General features: G+C 39.7%; 1 protein-coding gene across 3 annotated transcripts in view; it reads left to right on the top strand.

The window, feature by feature from the left end:
• Usp3 (ubiquitin specific peptidase 3) overlaps positions 1-20443 on the top strand; it is a 75676-nt gene that overhangs the window by 10399 nt on the left and 44834 nt on the right. For 2 of the 3 annotated variants that reach the window (XM_059268160.1, XM_059268159.1), the window contains exons 3-5: positions 14730-14790; positions 17111-17177; positions 19489-19620. In XM_059268160.1, coding sequence (XP_059124143.1) covers positions 19592-19620 — 29 coding nt within the window. In that variant the 5' untranslated portion in view covers positions 14730-14790; positions 17111-17177; positions 19489-19591. The remainder of the gene's footprint in view (positions 1-14729; positions 14791-17110; positions 17178-19488; positions 19621-20443) is intronic. The other variant, XM_059268158.1, reaches the window with a different exon arrangement.

Genomic DNA, 20443 nt, shown 5'->3' with positions numbered 1-20443 from the left:
GGTGGCTCAAAGGACCAATCTGTTCTCAGACCACACTACAGGACTCCAACAGCCTGAAACTCCAGCTCCAGGGATCTGATGCCCTCTTCTGGACTCTGAGGACATCTGACTTCCCAAGGGCACAGACACATGCACATAATTAAAAACACAAATCTTTACATAAATTGGAATATTGTGAATTTCATTCGGGATCATTTAAATAAGTATATGCCCAGTTGGTATTTTTTTCTATTTCTTTATAGATGGTCCCATTAGTTCTAAAAGAATAAAATTTCCCAGCCTAGCAGTAAATGTATGGGAAATTTTCCCACTTTGTGCTTTAGCAATAACCTTTATTACAAAACCAAAAGAAACTAGAAAGAAATGTAAAATGGATGTGTTAAACATGTTGTTCTCTGAAGAAAGTCTGATACTAAGAGGTCTGTAAATCTCGGGGGCTAGATAGATGGGTCAGAGGCTGAGAGCACTTGCTGTTCTTCCAGAGGACTGAGTTCCATTCCTAAAACTCATATGTGGCTCACAACCATCATACAGTTCCAAGGGATCCAATACTTTCTGGCCTTTGAGGACACTTCATGCATGTGGTGCACAGACATACATGCAGGCAAAACACCTACACATAAAAAGTAATATTTTTAAAATGAGGTCTGTAAATACCATAATTATTTTGTATACTTATAGGAGGGAGTGCTTCTTTAATACATGATTTTTTTTCTTACAATCTGTGTATTTTCTGTTGTTTTGAAATAATAATTGTACAGTGCTTAACACTGACTTGATTCATTTCTTTTAAAGTATTGTTACTATTTAACTGTGTATTTTCTTGCTTAGATTGTTGTTAGAGGCATAGAATTTTTACATCAGATCTTGCTATATTAAATCCATGGAAATACATATTTATGTTAGATTTTTCTTAAGTGATTCATGGCTTTTGTTTTCTTTCTATATAATCTCTATATAAACTTCTAATGGGAAGTTATTTCTGAAACAGTATTAAACTCTTAGTAATTTTTATGTAGCTATTTGTGTCTGTTTTCTAGACTCTGATTTAGTAATCTGCTGTGGCTTTAATGGTTTCAACCCCCACTCTCCCATTACTGGTTCCCACTTAGGTAGAGACATAGTGCAGGATTTAAGCCGAAGCCTAGCAGAATAGACACAACCTTATAGATGTTCTTTTCCAGAATAGGTCTGAACAGGTCTGAATTTATTATAGAAGGAATGATAACAGGTTTGTTTAACATGTTACAGTTTTGAGAATGTGGTTTCATACATATTGTTTTATTCTGTATGATGTTGAAAACTGAATTTAGAAGTCCTTTTAAAAAAAATAGAGTAAAATACTTGAGCCATTTGGCAATGGGCCTTCTGGATCAGTTTGCCTCGATGTAGAAGTCAGCAGGACCAGATGCCCTCTCTTTCCTAGCTCTGTAGGTATCTGGGTTTGTTAGCATATAGATGACAAATATTGGCCAGTTTTGAAATTATATTTGCTATAGTAGAAAAGGACAAATTAGCACAAAAGTAATAGGAACTGAGTAGGTGGCTTGGTCCCAAATGGTAAACTGCTATTTGAAATTTTATGCTTTGTAATAGATTTAAGCTTTCCCCTCCCATCCCCTCCTTACAGTGCTTGGGATCTGACCCAGGCTCTTGTACACACTGGGCAAGCATTCTACCCTGTCCTGACAATTTTTTTAAATTAAAATATGATTTGGGCAAGTCCATGAATTGATACGACTCTTATACCCTTTAAAAATTAATTCATTTTTCAGAAAAATAATGCACATACATGTATGTAGTTGTTGATAAAACCGAAGGGCTTTGAATAGGAAAGGCCTGCTGTCTCCAGCTGTCTTCCAGCTCTGCTTAGTGTGCATGTTCTCTCCGAGTTACCCAAGTCCTGTGGGAACACACAGTTATCAGTTTGATGCTTTATTCCTGGCCACTGTCTATAGTAAATGAGGATGTTAGTGTTCACCCTGCTGTTGCCTATCTTCACTTCTTAACATGATAACAAATTTTGGTTAATGTAGTGACTAATTTTTCTTTCTTTTTTAACACTTTATTTTTCTTTAGTTATTGTCTGTTTTAAAATTGTTTAACTTTAGACATAATTTCTCTCAAATGTTCTTATAACTCAGACAAAGGGTTGAGGATGATACTGTGTTCCTGCCTCTGTAGCAGGCTAGATAATCTCCCTTTTCCTGAGACCTATCCAGAACCCTGTCCTGTGCTCCCATTGGGGATAATTGGATTCTAGGCTCACTGGGCAGCTTTGTTGTGGTTCCCTTTGTTCTCTTATGTTAGGTCTCCCATTGCCAAGATACCACAGCTTTTTCCTTTCATGATTTATTCCATTTTTTTGGGGGGTGCAGTATATTACATAGGTTACTTGTCATGGAAGGGTAATTTTTGACCATTTGCAAGTCTGGCATTTTCGTACTATCGTTAAAGTGAAAGCTTTGCTGAATGTGGATTATTAGAGAAGAATTCTCCCAGCTGAAAGGCATTGTTCTGTAAGTTCACTGTGTTGCTGTTAGACATCAGATACCTTTCTAGTTACCTCTTTCATATACATCCTTTTATTTTTTTGCCTAGGTGTTCTTAAAGTTCAAAATGTTATATCTTCAGATGCATACTTTTCTTTGATTTCTGATAAATACTGAAGAGACTTTAAAATTTTTTGTTATTACTGTGTGTGCATGTGATATGTGGGCGGTACCTGTGTGTGTGGAGGTGAGAGGACACCTTTGTGGAGTCCGTTTCCTCTTCCACATTTATGTAGGTTTCAGGGGTGGAACTCAGGTTGCCAGGCTTGTGCAGCAAGTGCTTTCATCCTCTGAACCACCTTAAATCTCACACCCTTAAGTTAAAAGTGTGTGTGTGTGTGTGTGTGTGTGTGTGTGTGTGTGTGTGTGTATGTGTTAAATGTGATCCATTTCTTTACTGAAACTTAGTCCTATTCTTTTTTTTCTTTCTGGAACCCTATTAACTGAATGTTAGGTAAATTAGATAGAGTTTCTAATTTCCTCTTGTCCTTTTTTTTTTGGAGTATGGTTTGGTTGTTTTTTGCTTTTGGGGTCTAATATCTAAATTTTTTCTTCTGTTTCTGTTGAGTTTTGATTATATTTTTTAATTTTCAAGAGTCCTTTCTTAATCTCTGACCATTCCTTTTACAGAATCCTGTTTCCATTTTATAGTGTCTGTATCCTTCTAGGGCTTAGTTTGTTTTGATGTTTTTCTCTGTTCCCTAAATCGTTTTATATTGGGGGGTTCCCTTTTTCTTTTTCCCCTGGTGTTGGAGATCAAACTTGTGCATACTAGGCACCCTGCTCTCAGCTTGTACTTAGTGTGCAGTGTGCCTGGTGCCCTTGGGTATCAGAAAGGGCATCAGATACCATAGATATACCTGGAGTTCTAGACAGTTAAGAGCTGCTCTGTGGGTGCTGGGAAATGAACACAGGCCTCTGTAAGAACAACAGCTGTTCTTACCCGCTGAGCCATCTCTCCAGCTCCATCCTTTTCTTTTTGAAAATGATGGCCAGTGAGATGGCTCAGTAGTTAAAAAAGCAGCTGGCTGTGCAAGCCTGATGACCTGAGTATGATCCTTGGAACCTACAGAACAACCTCTAAGAGTTTTCCTTTGACCCTCACACCTGAACTGTGACACATGCCTTTTACATACACGTCACACTCCATTAATCATAACATGATTCTTTTGGACTGGAGATTTTCTTTAAAGGTATGTTTTACTCTTGTCTTTTTGTGTAAGAGTAGCACTGCACAGCTCTGACAATGGATGGGGCCATCGACATGAGCTTCCCTGAGAGGCAAGAAGCGAGCCACCTTCTTTACTGCCAGCAGACACTTGGAATTCTGTATGGAGGACCATTCTTCCAGTGTTTCGACCTTGGTATACAGGATGTCTCTGCTGACTCAGCTGTTCTCACCATTCATGGACTCCTTGTTTTTAGCCCTAACCTTGCCCTCTCTGTCCATTCAATCCCAGTGTGCTGAGCCTGTTCCCATCTGCACTCTCTTGGCACAAAGCTTTAGCAGCCTCCTTGGGATTAGTAGGATCTTTCTGCTCTTCAGATTTCTTCTTGACTTACAGACTCTTTTGTCTATTTTGGTGGCCTCATGAATTCTCTTTATCCTGAAGGTTGTGTTTGTTTTCAGTTGAGGAGGGTTTTAGGGGAGAAGGCAAGAGGTTGGTCTGCTACTTTTAGTTTGGCACCCTTATTTAGTCGTTCGTTTTTTTTGGGTTTTTGAGACAGGGTCTCTCTGTGTGTCCCTGGCTGTCCTGGAACTCACTCTGTAGATCAGGCTGGCCTCAAACTCACAGAGATCCTCCTGCCTCTGTCTCCCAAGTGCTGGGATTAAAGGTGTGCACCACTACTGCCCAGCTTTCTCTCTCTCTTTTTTAATCTGTCCTTTGGGCCTTTGGGGGCTTTTCTTTCTGACATTACAAGGTGCTCCTTGCACAACTTGTATCCAGCCTACCTCCCCCTTGGGATCAGTCATTTCTCCAAGTAGCCCTCATTTGTTTTGGTTGGGAATAATGTAAACTAAGAGATCCCAGCAGAAAGATCTAATACCTATGAGTGAATAGGTACATTTGCCACTGTTGGTGTGCATGTTTTTGTTTGTCTGACCATGAGTTCCCATTGACAGCCATGATTCTTTTCAACACCATGAGCTGACTGACCCCTGTCTCTTCCATATTTGCTGGATATGCTCAATGTGGAGAGGCTCGTTCCCATCACCTGTAGCATGTCTACTCACTTGCTTAATTTTATAATCAGAGAAAGTAAGTTCCAGAATTGCTAGCCCATACTATTGCAAAAGGTACTCAGGTAATTAGAGTTCAGCAGTTGCACACTTGGTTTTGTCTGTACATGAACAATATATAAAGCAGTGTGTTCAAAGTTAGAACTAGTCATCCCTCCCCTTCCATACACTTATTTGGAATACAGCTTCACTCATTTCTGTGTATTTGATTTTCATTTTAGATTTTTTCCACTTGATTCTTGCTGCTTTTAGGCCAAACTTAAAGTAAATAGACCATTATCATTGTTTCAAAGGTTAAAATTTCATAAAAAGCTATTCTAAGGATTGTCACTACATACCCACTCTCCCTTACCTTCTGGGTACCGGTTTAATTTCTAATTTATCCTTTCTGTTGTTTTTTAAAATCAAATATGCAAGTACATAGGAATTCTTACCTTCTCCCACAAGAGCCAGCAAACTATGCATGCTTTCTATTCTTTGCTTTTTGTATTTTAACATTGTATCTTGTATATCACTCCATGTTTGTAGGAATAGTTTTTTTCTTTGGTTTTCTTTTTTTTTTTTTTCCAGTTTTTCGAGGCAGGGTTTCTCTGTGTAGTTTTGTGCCTTCCCTGGAACTCACTTGGTAGCCCAGGCTGGCCTCGAACTCACAGAGATCCGCCTGGCTCTGCCTCCCGAGTGCTGGGATTAAAGGCGTGCGCCACCACCACCCGGCTTTCTTTGGTTTTCTTTGTGTGATATACATGTGTGTATGTGGAGGCCAGAGGTCAATGTCAGGTGTTTTCTTCTAACACTTCCTACCTTAGTTTTTAAGTAATTAATTTATATTATTGTTTGTATAGGCCACAGAATAACTTTTGGGGGTCAGTTTTCTCCTTCCACTGTGGGTTCCAGGGATTGAACTTAGTTCACAGGTTTGCCAAGCAAGTGCTTTTACCTGCTCAACAACTTTGGCAGCCCACCACCTTGTTTTTTGAGACATGATCCTTCACTGAACGTGGAGCTCAGTGATTTGATTGGACTGGCTGGCCAGTGAGCTCCAGGGACCAGGGACCCCCCTGTTCCTGCCTCCACCTCCCCAGTGCTGAGATTACAGGCAAAATCCTCCTCCCTCACTCCTCCCTCTCCACCTCCTCTTCCTTCTTTTTTTGGAGACAGGATTTCTCTGTGTAGCCCTGGCTCTGTAGACCAGGCTAGTCTTGAACTCACAGAGATCCACCTGTCTCTGCCTTCCCAGTGCTGGGATTAAAGGCATCCGACACCACCACCTGGCTGTGCTCAGCTTTTTAAAATGTGGGTTCTGGAACTAAGACTCAAATCCTCATGCTTTCAAAGAAAGCACTTTACGGACTGAGCCATTTCCCGGGCTTCATTCCCTACCTTTTTCTCTTCACTCCATTCTTCTCTCATTTATCCATCCATCCATCTATCCACCTGTCTATTGATTTATTGTTTTCTAGTGTATTCGTTTGTGGGTGTGTCACAGTGAAATGCAGTTCGTCTTCCATGTGTGAGAATGTAGGTTTTTCAGAGTATTTTGCAGTTAACAATGATGCTTCAACTAAGAGCTTTGTACACATAGGTTAATAATAATAATAATAATAATAGTAATAAATTACTATTATTGGGCTCCTTGGAGGATAAATAAACATTTAACATTTTGATTATGTGAACAGTAATGTGTAAGTGATTTTATAATAATATATGGATGTTTGCCTGCATTGTTATTCCCAGATCCTGTGGTTTTACTAAAATAGTGAAGGCTGTTGAAGTGAAATACTTCACTGAAATTATTTTTCAGACTGGAAAACCTTGAAATCAGTTGGAAGTTGCTTTGGGAACTTTCTTAGTCAGGAAATAACTACTCATATAGTTTGGGTCCAGGTTCATATTGAGCAGTGGGCTGTTGTTAATGCATGTTCTTATCAGTGCTGTTGCCCCCAGACCACTGAGAGCCAGCTCTTTCTGAGACTTTTTGCTTTTAATTTACTTTAGGTTGCTCTGTATTGACTGTTAACCTGGTGCTTCTTCAGGATTACAGAGTGGCTGTAGGACAAGACAGTTCTGCGTAGGCTAGAAAAAAAGATTTCACCCAGTCCTCTGAGGTGATTGATGACTTCTAATTTTGTTCTGACTCATACACAGTGAAATACAAGGGAAACCTGCTGCTTTGCTAGTACCCATGTGAAAGATTGGTAGCATAGCTCCCCACCATAGCTGACTTGAGTGGGTTACGTATATGCTGAGGTAAATGATCTCAGCATTGGGCTGACTGGAGCTCCCACACCAGATACCTCTGCCTCTAAGAAATCTCCAGTTTCTGTGTAGAAACTTACAGTCTTAACAGTTTTCTGTGTATGCCCTGACATGGAAAAAGGCTGGAAGGAGACTCGGATGATAAGGTGGCTAAGGAAGAAGTGAACTATCTAGGGTAGAAGTTAAAGCCTGTCAGCCCAGAAAAGTTACCCATATCTTAACTCTGTGTGACCTGAAATCACTCTCTCTCACTTCTTTGCTAAAATAAAAGTTAGAAATTAAAAACATTTGGAAATGACTTGACCTGTAGCCCTTAATAGTGTTGAAATATAGGACAGATGATCATATTAAGAAGTTAAGGAGTATGGTAACACATGCTTCCAGTTTCAGCACTTATAGAGGCTGATGCAAGAGGACTGAGTTAAGAGGCTCACTGGGAGACTGTCTCAAACAAGAAGAAAAAACATACTTTATCATATTTTTTTGTCTGAACTTTGACATTTTCATTTGTTGCTATACGGACAATGTGTACTGACAGTGAATTAAGAAGAGATACCAGGCTGGAGAAATGGCCCAGTAGGTAAGGTGCCTGTCACACAATCATGAGGCTGCTGAGTTCAGCACCTCAGCACCCACATAAAAGTCTGGTGTGGCAGTGCTAATCTGTAGTCTCAGTATTGGGGGGCTTGGGGTGGGCCTGAGGCAAAACAAGTCCATGGTGCTCACTGGCCAACCACCTTAACCAGATTGGTGAGATCCAGATTCAGTGGAGATTCTCTATAAAAACAAGCTGGAGGGACTAGTAAAGGGGCTCCATGCTGAGGAGTGCTTGCTGCTCTTCCGGAGAACTGGAATTGGTTCTTGGCACTAATGTTAGGGAGTACACAACCGCCTGTAACTTCAGTTACTTCAGCTCTAGGCTATATGGAACCTCTTTTGGCCACTGTGGGCTCCTTCACATATGTGAGTGCACACACACATCCACACCCACACAAATAGATCTTTAAAAACAATCAGACACGCACGTGCACACACACACACACACACACCACACCACACCACACCACACCACACCACACCACACCAAAAACAGAATATATAGCAAGGTACATTTCAGTGGGTTAGATTGGAGAACCACGATCTAATGTTGGTTCCAATGCCTCTGAGTTTGCTGGTTTCAGTGGTTTTGGTATTTGATTTACTCCAGTCCTTTAAATGTTCTTACACTTTTTTCTTTTAAGTTTATTTATATGTATGAATGTTTTGCCTGTATGTATGTGCACCACATGCATGTCTGGTGCCCATGAAGGTCAGAAGAGGATATTGGATCCCTTGGAACTGGAGAATATGAATGGTTATGAACATGGTGATGTGGGTGTGGGAACCAAACCTGTTCCTCTGCAAGAGCAGCAAGTGCTTTTACCAGCAGAGCCATCTCTCCAGCCCAGTACTTAAATGTTTGAGCTGACTAGCATCTAAGGTGTTTGAACTTCTTTATGTTGTCTCTCAGGATGTGCTTCTAGATGTATTTTATTCCTAAATATTACACTAGGCATGTCTGATTTTAATTATTCTAACACTAAGGTAGTTGTAATAATTTTGAAATAAACTTATTAAAGTCAGATTTTATTTCATTTAATGTAGCTTTGAATATAGTTTAAGTCAGGCATAGAGATATCTGAGAGGCTTTTGCTGGCTAATGCTATCTATGTATTAAGAGATTCCTCTGTGAAAATATGTCAGATGCATTTTCTTTTTTTTCTTTTTTCTTTTTGAGACAGGGTCTCTCTGTGTAGCTCTAGCTGTCCTGGAACTTACTTTGTAGACCAGGCTGGCCTTGAACTCACAGAGATCTGCCTACCTCTGCCTCCTGACTGCTGGGATTAAAGGTGTTTGCCACCACTACCACCTCAACTTTCTTCATATTTTTATGAAGTCCTTACCATAGCCATGTGAGGTAGCCATGTCCCATCTGGTGGTGAAGAAGCAGGTTCCAGGACCAACTGTTGTTAGGTTAAAGCAACAGGATTAAAAAATGGTGGATTGTGGGCTTTAAAATCCATGCTTGGGTCATTAGACACAGGACTCTAGCATGTTTGTTTGCAGTCTATAGAGAAATAGTTAAATTCCTGTAAAGGCAACCAGTTCTGTTCCATATACTTTTGTATGAAGATGGAAGGGTTCTTTTGTTAGGGTTGGGGGGTCACTCACTGATCAAGGCTTTTGCCTAATTCAAACAATGTAACAGAAGTTCTGATCGTTGTGTTTCCTGGTAAGAACTTTAAGAGAAAATCCAATACTTCCTCAGAAATCTTGGGGTTCTGATTACACAGATGTGGGCTCCTAATACTGGGGAGACCTGGTGTCAGGCTTTGTTGAGTATGGTGGGAATCAAGTGACAGTATCAGAGCTCTTGGGGTGAAGTCAGAATTAGAAATAGATGGTGTAGGTATCTTCAACTCTTAAAACTATTCAGTTTTCCAAGTTTAACTGTTAGTACAATCTGAGGTTTCTCAGAATGGTTATTAAATAATATAATCCGGAGAGGCAAAAGGATTGAAGGATAGGCTTTGTAACTTTTCATGAGGAGGAAAAGGAGTCCTGTAATTGCCTAGAGTGCTTTTTAAGAATCTTCACCTAGAACAGAGGTATTTTAGAGGAAGGGTGCTTTGGAACTTTTGAAGATTTTGATCTATTTGTTAACTGAGTTGTAGGTGGAGTTTTCCTGTGCTGGCACCCACAGCCACTCAGAAACTTAATATTAACTGTAAATGCTTGGCCTATAGCTCAGACTTGTTACTACTTAACTCTTACATTGTAAATTAACCCATATTTCTTATCTGCCCTCTGCCACCTGGCTTGGTACCTTTTTTCTCAGTATGGCATGTCCACATTGCTTCTCCCTGCTTCTTCTGCTAGCTACTCCTCGGGCCCTGCCCTTCTGCCAGCATTCTCAGTTTGGCTCTCCTGCTTAACCTTATCCTGTTCAGCTGTTGTCCAGGCAGCTTCTTCATTAACCAATGAGAGTAATATATACTCACATTGTACAGAAAGATTATTCCATAGTGCTGAACTTTTTTTAAAAAATGTAATATAGGGAAACATTAGGAGTGATGTTTATACTTACTAAAGAATTAATCAGTCTTAGGGCTGGGAACACACATGACTTTGAGCTTTTGAGTCTCTATAATAATGTTCAGTACCGGAAGGTTCCCAATGTAAAGCAGGTTAGTTCAAGATAGACTTCAATGCCTTAACTTTCACTGCCTTGTTGTGCCTATGGACAGCTTCAATTCCTGTTGGTGGAATTCCTTAAAGCTCCCTTGCTCACTTAACTAATAGTGTTGGGAATGCTGATGAGCCATTTGGCAGATGGGAAGTATGTTCTATGCTGGGTGGTTATCTATCACCGCATCCTAGTAATTCTAAATAACTGTGTGCTTTGATTACAATTTTGTGGGTCAGAAAAAACTTGTCTAGGGTTTCATCAGGCAGAGTATCTGTAATTAGGACATCTTAACTCACATGTCTCCATGTAAATGATTGCTTCTCTGTGCCCCCATGATGTCATTTCCTCTGATCACTTCAGTTTAGGCTTACAGTACTTCTGTTTCAGTAGTCAGACCACTCACATGGTGGTCAATCTCCCTTTGAGCAAGCATTCCAAACAACAGCAAGGGGAAGAAGCAATGAGTTCACAAGACTTGGATTTGCATGGGATCACTTTGTCATATCCAGCTGTCCCGGGTGGTCACAGAATCAGGAAATGAGAAGGGAGAACTCTTAGTGGGAACAACCACAGAGCAATTAAGCAGAAAGGGAAAACTGTTGTGACAAATGCTTAACTGACTTTACTAATGGATGATTTACTCATCTAATGGTTTAAGAGAGACTGGAAGAAGAAGAAAAGGACAAGGATAAAAAGAGAAGAGTGGAAACGGTTTTCAAGGAAAGGACTGCACTGTGCTTCCTGTCTTCCTGGCCTGGGCCCTGAACTCTTGGTTCTGCAGTCTGCCCTTGAGTCTTTGCCTGGCACGAGCTTGGGCTTTGGTGTTCATGCTTGCCCTTCTCCGTTTCCATCTCCATTTAGCCCCTACAGTCCTCCCGGGCTCACCCTCTGGCCCTGGCTGCCTCTTGTTGTTCTGTTCCATGTTGTCTTGTTACCTGGAAACATGATAGCTATAGAACATTACATGCTTTGCTCTTAATTTCAGGGAAAATGGGCTAGTCTGCATCATATTTCTACTTATATTTATGGATCTTTTATGATGAGTGATGCCACCTTATCCTTAAATTTTAAGAGGACAGTGCTTTTACTGTTGGATCTTATGTGGAATGTATGCATATACTTCAATATTAAATTAAAACACTTTGATTATATTTTTACAAATCCATAGTTATAATATTCAGGTTTTTATTTAATTTACCACTAATGTTTAAAAATTATAAATCTGCTAGTGTAAATTTATAGTAGCAATAGCTTTAAATTTGGAACATTAAATTTATTACAAGAAAAGTAATGTAGTTTTGTAACACTTCAGACAGTGTAATTGAAAGTGAGAGCAGGTTCCTATGTCTCTATTCCCTACACTGTTCTCTTTTGGGGAACAGAGGCTTGTTTTTTGAAACAGGGTTTCTATGTATAGCTTTGGCTGTCCTGGGATGTGCTCTGTAGACCAGGCTGGCCTCAAGCTCAGAGATCCATCTGCCTCTGCTTCCCCAGTGCTGGGATTAAAGGCGTGCCACCACCGCCCAGCTTACATAACTGTTTTCAACAGTTACTGTCTATCTGTCCAGACTTTGAAACATTTTTTTTTTTTTTTTTTTTTTTGCAGGTGTAGACACAAGCATGTAGTTAAGGTGTCTTTTAAAGACAGAAGTGAAGCCAAATGATGTGGTTCATTGGCATGTGTTATACATGCCTGTAGTCCCGGCTACTTGGGAGGCTGAGGCAGGAGAATAAAGCCCAGGGAGAGCTTCCAGACTAATTTGGACAGCACTATGAGACTATCTACAAACACAAAACAAGGGCCAGCAAACAAAAAATGGCCTTCCTACTATGGTGACTGAAGCCTCTTAAGTCAGGTACTTTGGAGGATGAGTCAAGAGGATTGAGAATTTGCGGCCAGCATGGGCTAACTAAGTAGCAAGACCTGGAAAAGTAGCATGTTTTAGACCTACTGCTTGGTACCAGTCTGTTCCTTTCGACACTGTATGAACGAGTTCCAGCTGTCTCTCAGAAGATTAGCAAAATACCTAACTTCCTCATGCTTCTTTTCTGAATATAGTTCATACCTCCTGGGATTGTAAAGTATTAAATGAGGTGATAGTCACAAAAGTTATATAGTTCCTGGCATCATAATAACACTGGGTGCTATAGAAATACTAGCTCACTATAAATGAACTTTATGTTAAAGAAGGTTATTGTTTGTGTTACTAAAATATTTAGAATGTTGCAGGTTTAAGATTGTGTGTTTGGGTAAGGCTCTGTGTTTCCCTGTTGCATCAGTGTTTGTCTATGGTAGTTTGAATAGTGATGTTAAGTACTTCTCACCTCCCTCCACAGCCCTCCTGTAGTGAGATGCTGTTACTGACAGGCAGTGTGGTAGAATGCTTGCCTGTGGGGTGATGGAAGTTGTGTTATTTATTTGTTGGTGTTATTTACTGGGCTTGAGAAATCATGAGAGACAACGGAACCCACCATAAGAATTTTTATTAGGAAGGGAAAGGGTGGAGATGGGTAGGCCTACCGAAAAGAAAGATACGAGCTACCTCTGGTGATGGTGAGAGGGACAGCAGGGAGCGGGAAGAGCCTGCGTTTATAGGTCACCTTGTGCATGTGTATATGGGCTTGAGTGTGCATAAATTATGTGACCACACTTGGCACGGATTACGGATTACGTAGGACGATGTAAGGCCCTGGAGTGACTTAAGCAATTTGCCTGACTGCTGACAGCACTTGCGCGGTCATGTGACTGCAGAAGTGGCTAGAAATAACCACAAGATGGGAAAAACAAAACATCTGAAAACCATCAGGCTTAGAAATTGATACTATATTATATATACATATATATATTTATTCTTTGGTTAAGCCTCTTGTTTCCTTTAGATTAACAATAATCTCTCTTTTAAAAAAAAGGTTGGCAAACCTATGAAACAAATACAGCTATTGCTTTATGAAATTGTGTTTTCAAGCTGTATAAAATATATGTGTATCGTTTTAATAAATAATAAAATCATCAGAAAAACGGATTATTTATGTTTATTTAATGTGTTTGCATGCTATGCACTGTGTGTGCCTGTTGCTCTTGGAAGCCAGAAGAGTATTGGATCCCCTAGAACTGGAGTTGCCATGTGGGTGGGTGGGTGGGGGAACTGGGTCCTCTTCAAGAGCAGCTGGTACACTTACTGCAGGGCCATCTCTCCAGTACTTGTTTAAGCCTTTTAAGAAAATTAGGTAGAAAGTAGAATTGGAAGAATTATATCTATGAGGAGGTGATGTGAGTGCCTTTCCTTCCTAGTTCTAGCCTGCTTTTAAAATGTTAAGATTTTGGAGGGTATGTTAGTCACTACCTGCTCTCCATTTTACAGTGACGACATAGAAAGAAGTCATGATATTCTCACTCTTGTCTCTAGTAATGATGGTAGAGCCAATACTAGAATCTGGGCTTCCAGTTCTCACCTTTCTGAATTCTTGTTTTTTGTTTTTGGGTTTTCCTAGACAGGGTTTCTCTGTGTAGCTCTGGCTGTCCTGGAACTTGCTCTGTAGACCAGGCTGGCTTTGAACTCAGAGATCCTCCTGCCTCTGCCTCCAAGTGCTGGGATTAAAGGCGTGCGCCGCCACTGCCCAGCTCATAAGATCTTAACATGAAGTAAACTTTCATGTTATGACCTGTTCTATTCTTAAAATGACTGAGAGTTAAATTAATATGATTACATATTGGACTTGAGTGAGGTAATTGAATGAGGAAATGAAAAACATTTCTTTGAAATGAGTTGCTGGGAATCAAACACAGGGACTCCAACATGTTAGGCAAATGTCCATCACTGAGTCATAACAGCCCAACAAAAAATTGTAATCCACACTTTAAAAGTTTCTATACCCTCTCCTGCCTGGCTCTGCTGTAACACTTAAATGAAAATAATTGTCTCACACCATCATCAAGAATTATGTGCATTTCATTTTTCATGTTTTCAGTAAAATACTTTTAGAAAACTAGGATTAGTCTTAACTGTGACTTAAGGTTACACCTCTAACTAAATCAAGGAAGAGATGCTATTTATAGTTGTATATGACCTAAATGGAAAAGATGTGATTAAAAGAGACCTAAAAAGAAGAAGAAAAAAGCCCATCAAATGCTTTTAATGGGAAACCAGCCTATTAACCTATTGGGAGACTGCAAAAGACACTAAGTAATAAAGGGAACATGTGCACATGTGTTGTATTTGTGGGGAGGCTGTTTGACTTGAGGCAGGTCCAAGGCACAACGTGGTGGGCTTGCCTTTTCTTTTTGATCTGGCTTTCAGTAGACATCATCTGTATAAGCTCACTCCTAAAGTGTGATTCCTCAGGACACCTGCAAGGCCGAGGGATTTATAATCACAGGATACCATTAGAGATTGGGGAACAACGGGAAATAACACAATCCAAATGCTATGTTGTATTTTTCTTTTATTAGTGTGCAGGTCCAACAAAAGCCCCTGGGTCTGTTTGACTTGTTCAAGTGTCCACTGTGGAAGGTACGTGATATATTTATTATTCATTACCCTACTTGCTTAAAAAATTTGCCTGAAAGCTTTGTATTAAAGTGTATTTAATACTTTCGTTAATCAGAGCATGTAGTGCTCTCAGGTTGAATACTTTGTTGTCTGATACTGCAAGGGAAAATCTAGGGGGAATCCCTTTATGCTGCTATGCAGAATTAAAATTTGGTGATTAAGATAAACTACTAGTAATATTTGCTTGGGAAAATGAAACAAGGAAACTTTTAAATCTTGAAACAAAGTTTAGCAAATGATTTTTTTTTAAAATCTTTTGAGTAGGGTAAGATTTAAACCCACTTCAAAGTAGTGTTGATCCCATGTTTTCATTACTTCACCATAATCAGCATGGAGCTGGTCTTGTTTCACTTGTTATCTGCCCTGTCTACTTCCTTTACTGACGTGAATCAAATCCCAGATAGATTTTTCTGGGGGAAGAAAATCCTGAAAAGAATTAAATATTTACAGATAATGGAATTACCTTTGAAAGTGACCTCTCTGTGTAGTTACTTCTTCCTGCCAGAGATTTCAGTTAAAATATTTTGCCTTCTGAGTCTCGAGATGTGGCTCAGTTGGTAGAGCACTTTGCTGGCATGCATGAAGCCTTGGGTTCTGTTCTCAGCACTGCACAGGATTTAGTGTGGTAGTTATTCCTGTGTTCCCAGCTCTCACGAGGTAGAGGCAGGAGGATCAGAAGTTTAAGATTATCCTTGGTTGTGATTAGCCTGGGTTATATAGGCCGTCCTTGGTTACATGAGACCTTGTCTCAAAACCAAACCAAACTGAAACAACAAACATTTTGCTTTCATTTAGATTTAGTAGCTCCCATTTCAGTCTTGAGCATTTCTTTTCAATTGTTGGCTTTAAAATGCCATTATTAAAGAAAAATGCCATTATTTAGATACTTCAATAACTGCTTCTAACTGTAGCTTAAGGATATTTCTACTTCCATTTCGCTTTAGAAATCATCTAGTCTGAGAGCTGAGTATGGTAGTTCATGCCTGTAATTCTAACATGTGGGAGGAGGATTGCTGTGAGTTTGAGGCCAGCCTGTGGGAGTTCTAGGACAGTTTAAATTAAAGAATGAGATCTTGGAGCCAGGTAGTGGTGGCACACACCTTTAATCCAGCACTTGGGAGGCAAAGGCAGGCAGATCTCTTGTGAGTTCTAGGGCAGCCTGGTCTACAGAGCTAGTTCCAGGACAACCAGGGCTACACAGAGAAACGCTGTCTTGAAAAACAAAAACAAAACAAAAAGAAGACAAACAAAAAAAGAATGAAATCTTCTTTCAAAAAAATAAAGCAAACAAAACCCAACCTACCACCCCCCTCCCCCCCAAAAAAAAAAAGAAAGGAAAAGGTATGTTGGGGCGGGGGGGAGATGATCTACTTTGAATCTCTTCTAGCAGTCACATAACAGCTAAATCACAAGGATTTGAGTCTGTGTTGTATTTACTGGGAATATTTTTCCATTGTTACTTTAAATCCTCATTGCACGAAGAATGCATTTTTTTGTTGTTCAATTATCTTGATTTTTCACATTGAGTGCTGGAATTGAGTATCCTTCCCATGAACACTTAAGAGTACCTTTGGGAAATGTTGTGTATCTTCATTGTGGTTGCTGTGGTTTCAAAATCTCCAGGATCTGGGGAGCCTGAAAATACTTTGTTCAGATAATTTTTTTAAAAAGACAAGTAGAAGCACTTAAATTCTCCACTGAAGAGTTACCTCCTCTGGTAGCTCTGAGAGGTGAGGCTGACAGTACAGTAAGGGTCATGTGGCTCCTCCAGGGTGTGCCATATCTAAATGCTGAAGGTCATATGCCAGTGGAAAGACTAGGACATTTCTGAGAAAAAAAAATGGGAAAGATTAATGTTCTTGACAAATAGGAAGCAACAAATAGTTCTCTGGGCTTTGGAAAAGTAAGTTGAAATTTTCTAGACTCTTCAGGTAGATTCTTTGTAATCAAAGGCAAATTCAAGTTTAGATTTTTTTTTTTTTTTTAAAGACAAGGTTTCTCTGTGTAGCCCTGGCTGTCCTGGAACACACTCTGTAGATCAGGCTGACCTCAAACTCATAGAGATCCACTTGCTTCTGCCTCCCCAGTGCTAGTCTCAAAGGCATGCACCACCACCACCTGTCAAGTTTAGAAATGGAACTTATTTTCAGAGAAGTATGATTAGTTGATTAAGTAGATAATGGAGAGCAGCCTGCTTTTGATCTTGGCATCTCTTATGTAATTTTAGTTGTTGTTGCCAGATATACCGATTTTTCAGTAACTTCAGACTATCTGCCTACAGGGAAGTCTTAAATGAATATCCTTTCAGTTTAATGTTTCAGAAAATATGGTGTCTCAGCAGATCTGAGGTAAACATTCTACTGTTCTTTACAACACCATCCTGCTTAGTTTCAAAATTCTGGACATTGTTATTGGGATCTGTGACATCCATGGTAAACTTTGCTTCATGGGCAATAGACCATGCGTCTTAAAGAAGTTAAAATCTCAAACTGTGAGGGAAATACTTTTATATAAGCCAGCTTTATACTGTTAACTTCTGACTAGTGTATTTGGGTATTGGCCAAAGCATTGCTAATTTTAATGTCATCCATCAATAATTACACTTTTATCACTGGCCTTTAGAGGGACATTTAATACTACTTTTATCAAAATTTCTAGTTAGTGTAGTGGGTTTCACCATGCCATCTTCATACACAGATGTCAGTATCCTTTGTTCTTAATCACACAGGAACAATTTAAATAGAGGACATTTGGAAACTGCAGCATTGTAGGTAAAGATCTTCTCTGTGTGTACTATGTAAAGACGATCAGTTTCCAAAGCCCTCAAGTGCTTATGCCATTCATTATTGCTGTTGTGAAGGCTTTCTTCATTCCCATTCTCCATGGTATGTGCTAAAAAGACAGACCATGAAGGAGGTTACTGAGCTTATACAGGTAGAGTTTAGCTTTTCAGTTAAACAGCAAGCGCTTCTAGCGTGCAGCAACACATTGTATCAGTAGTGTTTCATGGGCCCACTCTCCAAGCAATTGGTTTGTTATTACGTAGTTAAATATATATGGGGAAATGCTAATGAAGTGAGCACACACACACACACACACACTCATTTTGAGTCATGGATTATTTAATTTAATTGCCCAATGATCCATGTGATACACATACTGTAACCTCCATTCACAGGTGAAAAAACAAGTACAGAAAGGTTAGTAACTCATTGTGCTCCTATGGCCAGCGTGTGAAAGGCCTGACTTTGAAAGGCCAGCTTCTAAGCATGTACCCTTAATTGTTATTTTATTTTAAAACTTGGTTTACTTTGGGAGGCCGAGGATCTATGGTTTTAAAGTCCAGGGTTAAAAAGTATTAAAAAAAAAAAAGATTGAATTCTGAGTTGAGGGTAAGTGTGTAAGTTTTCTTGGAATGTAGAGGCTGGACTTGAGCCGACTACACACTACCACTCTCCTTCCCCAACTTACGTGCAGCTCCTGATTAACTATACTAATGCTGAAACTGCTAAGTCTGTGTATTTTGGTGCCAGTGAACCAGCATTTGTTTTCACCACTTGAGGTTTTAAGTAATTCCTGCCTTCTGCAGACTGGCTATTTTCAAGGAACTGGGATGTTGGTGTCCTAAGGGTCTTCTAGTGGAGATCAGGGACAGCGTTCCACAGCCCTTTAGGAAAAGTGTAGATGGATTTGGGTGCAGACTGTGTGCTTATGGACACTTACTTTGGTTTCAGTTTCCTTGCTGTAATAAAATGATTTATTAGGGCTGGTGAGATGGCTTAGTTGGTAAAGGCACTCGCCACCAAGACTGATCCCCCTGGATGGACCTACTTGGTAGCAAGGGAACCTACTCCCATGGATCATCTTCTAGCTTCTGCTTGTGCACCATGACATGGACCCCCTCCTCCAATAAATAGATGGAATAAAACATGGTTTAGTAAACTTGAGTTGGTCAGGTGATAGTGGCACACACCTTTAATCCCAGCACTCGGGAGGCAGAGACATACAGATCTCTGTGAGTTTGAGGCCAGCCTGGTCTACAGAGCGAGTTTTAGGACAGCCAGGGCTACAAAAACAACAACAAAAACCCCACAGAAACAAACAAAAACTTGAGTTGGGAAGCTACAAAACTGGTAGGAATATAACCAACTGTTTGCTGTGTTTGTCCACATGGAGAAATTACAGTTTTCCTAAACTTAAGATGATTGTGTTTTGTTTGGATTGTTGTAAACAAATGCATTTCCATGAGTGTTGCTGAGGAGGCATTCAGAGAAAAGGTCTGAAGCCATATCCAGGAGAATACAGATTGCCCTACTTACTGTCTGACTTTCACATTGTAGGTGCAACTCCAACATATGCTCTGTGAAAAGAGGTTGATTAAGTTTGTGTACAGAGTTTATTTACTTACTTATTTTTTTAAATAATAACTCAAGCTGGGTGTTAGCAATTTTGAGAAAACTTTAACAAGGGAAAAAAAACTATAGGGAAAGTCTGAACATAGAAGTTAATAGTGATACTATAAATAGCACTGAAATATATCACCAGATGATTCATTTTTTTCAAGAGTTCTCATTCTAATTTAGTTAACAATTTCATTATCTTTACTACTTTCCAAAGCAATATTTAAATTAAAATAAAAATTTCACTTGGCTTTGTAAGGTATGTGAACGGCCATGCAAAAAAACATTATGAAGATGCACAGATCCCCTTACCCAACCATAAGAGATCCGAAAAGCAAGAGAAAGCGCAGCATACAGTGTGTATGGATTGCAGTAGCTACAGCACATACTGGTAAGTTAATATCTTCTGGAAATGGTATCAGTTTAACAAATGTGTTCTTACAAGTTAAGCTTCTTTGTTTGAAAGATTGTTTTGATAATCTTCCTTATCTCATTGTGGTTCTATTCTCCTCTACTTCCTGAGAGGTAAATGTCAAGAATTCAGTGTTACCAACTCAGCATTTCAGGCTTTCTTCCCTGTAAAGTATCTTACACTTTAAGAGGAGGTTGGAGCTAGCCATGCCAGGTGGTGTATGCCCATATTCCTAGCATTCTGCAGGCTGAGCAAGATTCTGAGTTAGAGGTCATCCTGGGCTACAAAGCTAGATCCTGTGTCCAAAAAAGTGTAGGTTGGAAGCTTTGCTGTCTCCTCGTAATATAAGGTACATGCCCATTTCCTGTAAATGGTAGTAGTCATGTCTGTTTTTGTGACTACTTAGGAGTGAGTTATTTAGGCTGCAGGTGATGTTTAACAATTTGTTACCCATGTGGTATATGCAGAGAAGTTGGAATTTGCAGTTTTAACTTCCGTGTGAAGCAATTTTTTTTGCCCTGATCATAAATTATGATGAACAACTTTTTAGTTGTTTTACTTTCAATTTTAAGGGTTGCTGACACTGGGGGAGCATTTAGAAGACCCTTTTAGAGTTATTTATTATGTATTTGCTAAATAGTCCTTGAATGTTACATGAAGGCAGTACTGAGCAGAAATGGGTATTTAAAGTCCAAATATCCATGTTTGTTGACTTGTTTTTGGTGAGGGGTTTGAGACAGGGTTTTGCTATGTGGCCCAGGCTGGCTCATACCTCAGCCTCCTGAGTGCTGGGCTTCTATCA

This window comes from Peromyscus eremicus, chromosome 7 (assembly GCF_949786415.1).
Source record: "Peromyscus eremicus chromosome 7, PerEre_H2_v1, whole genome shotgun sequence".
Lineage (NCBI taxonomy): Eukaryota > Metazoa > Chordata > Mammalia > Rodentia > Cricetidae > Peromyscus > Peromyscus eremicus.
Note: the sequence above shows the minus strand (reverse complement) of the source record. Positions and strands in the feature narration are given on the sequence as shown.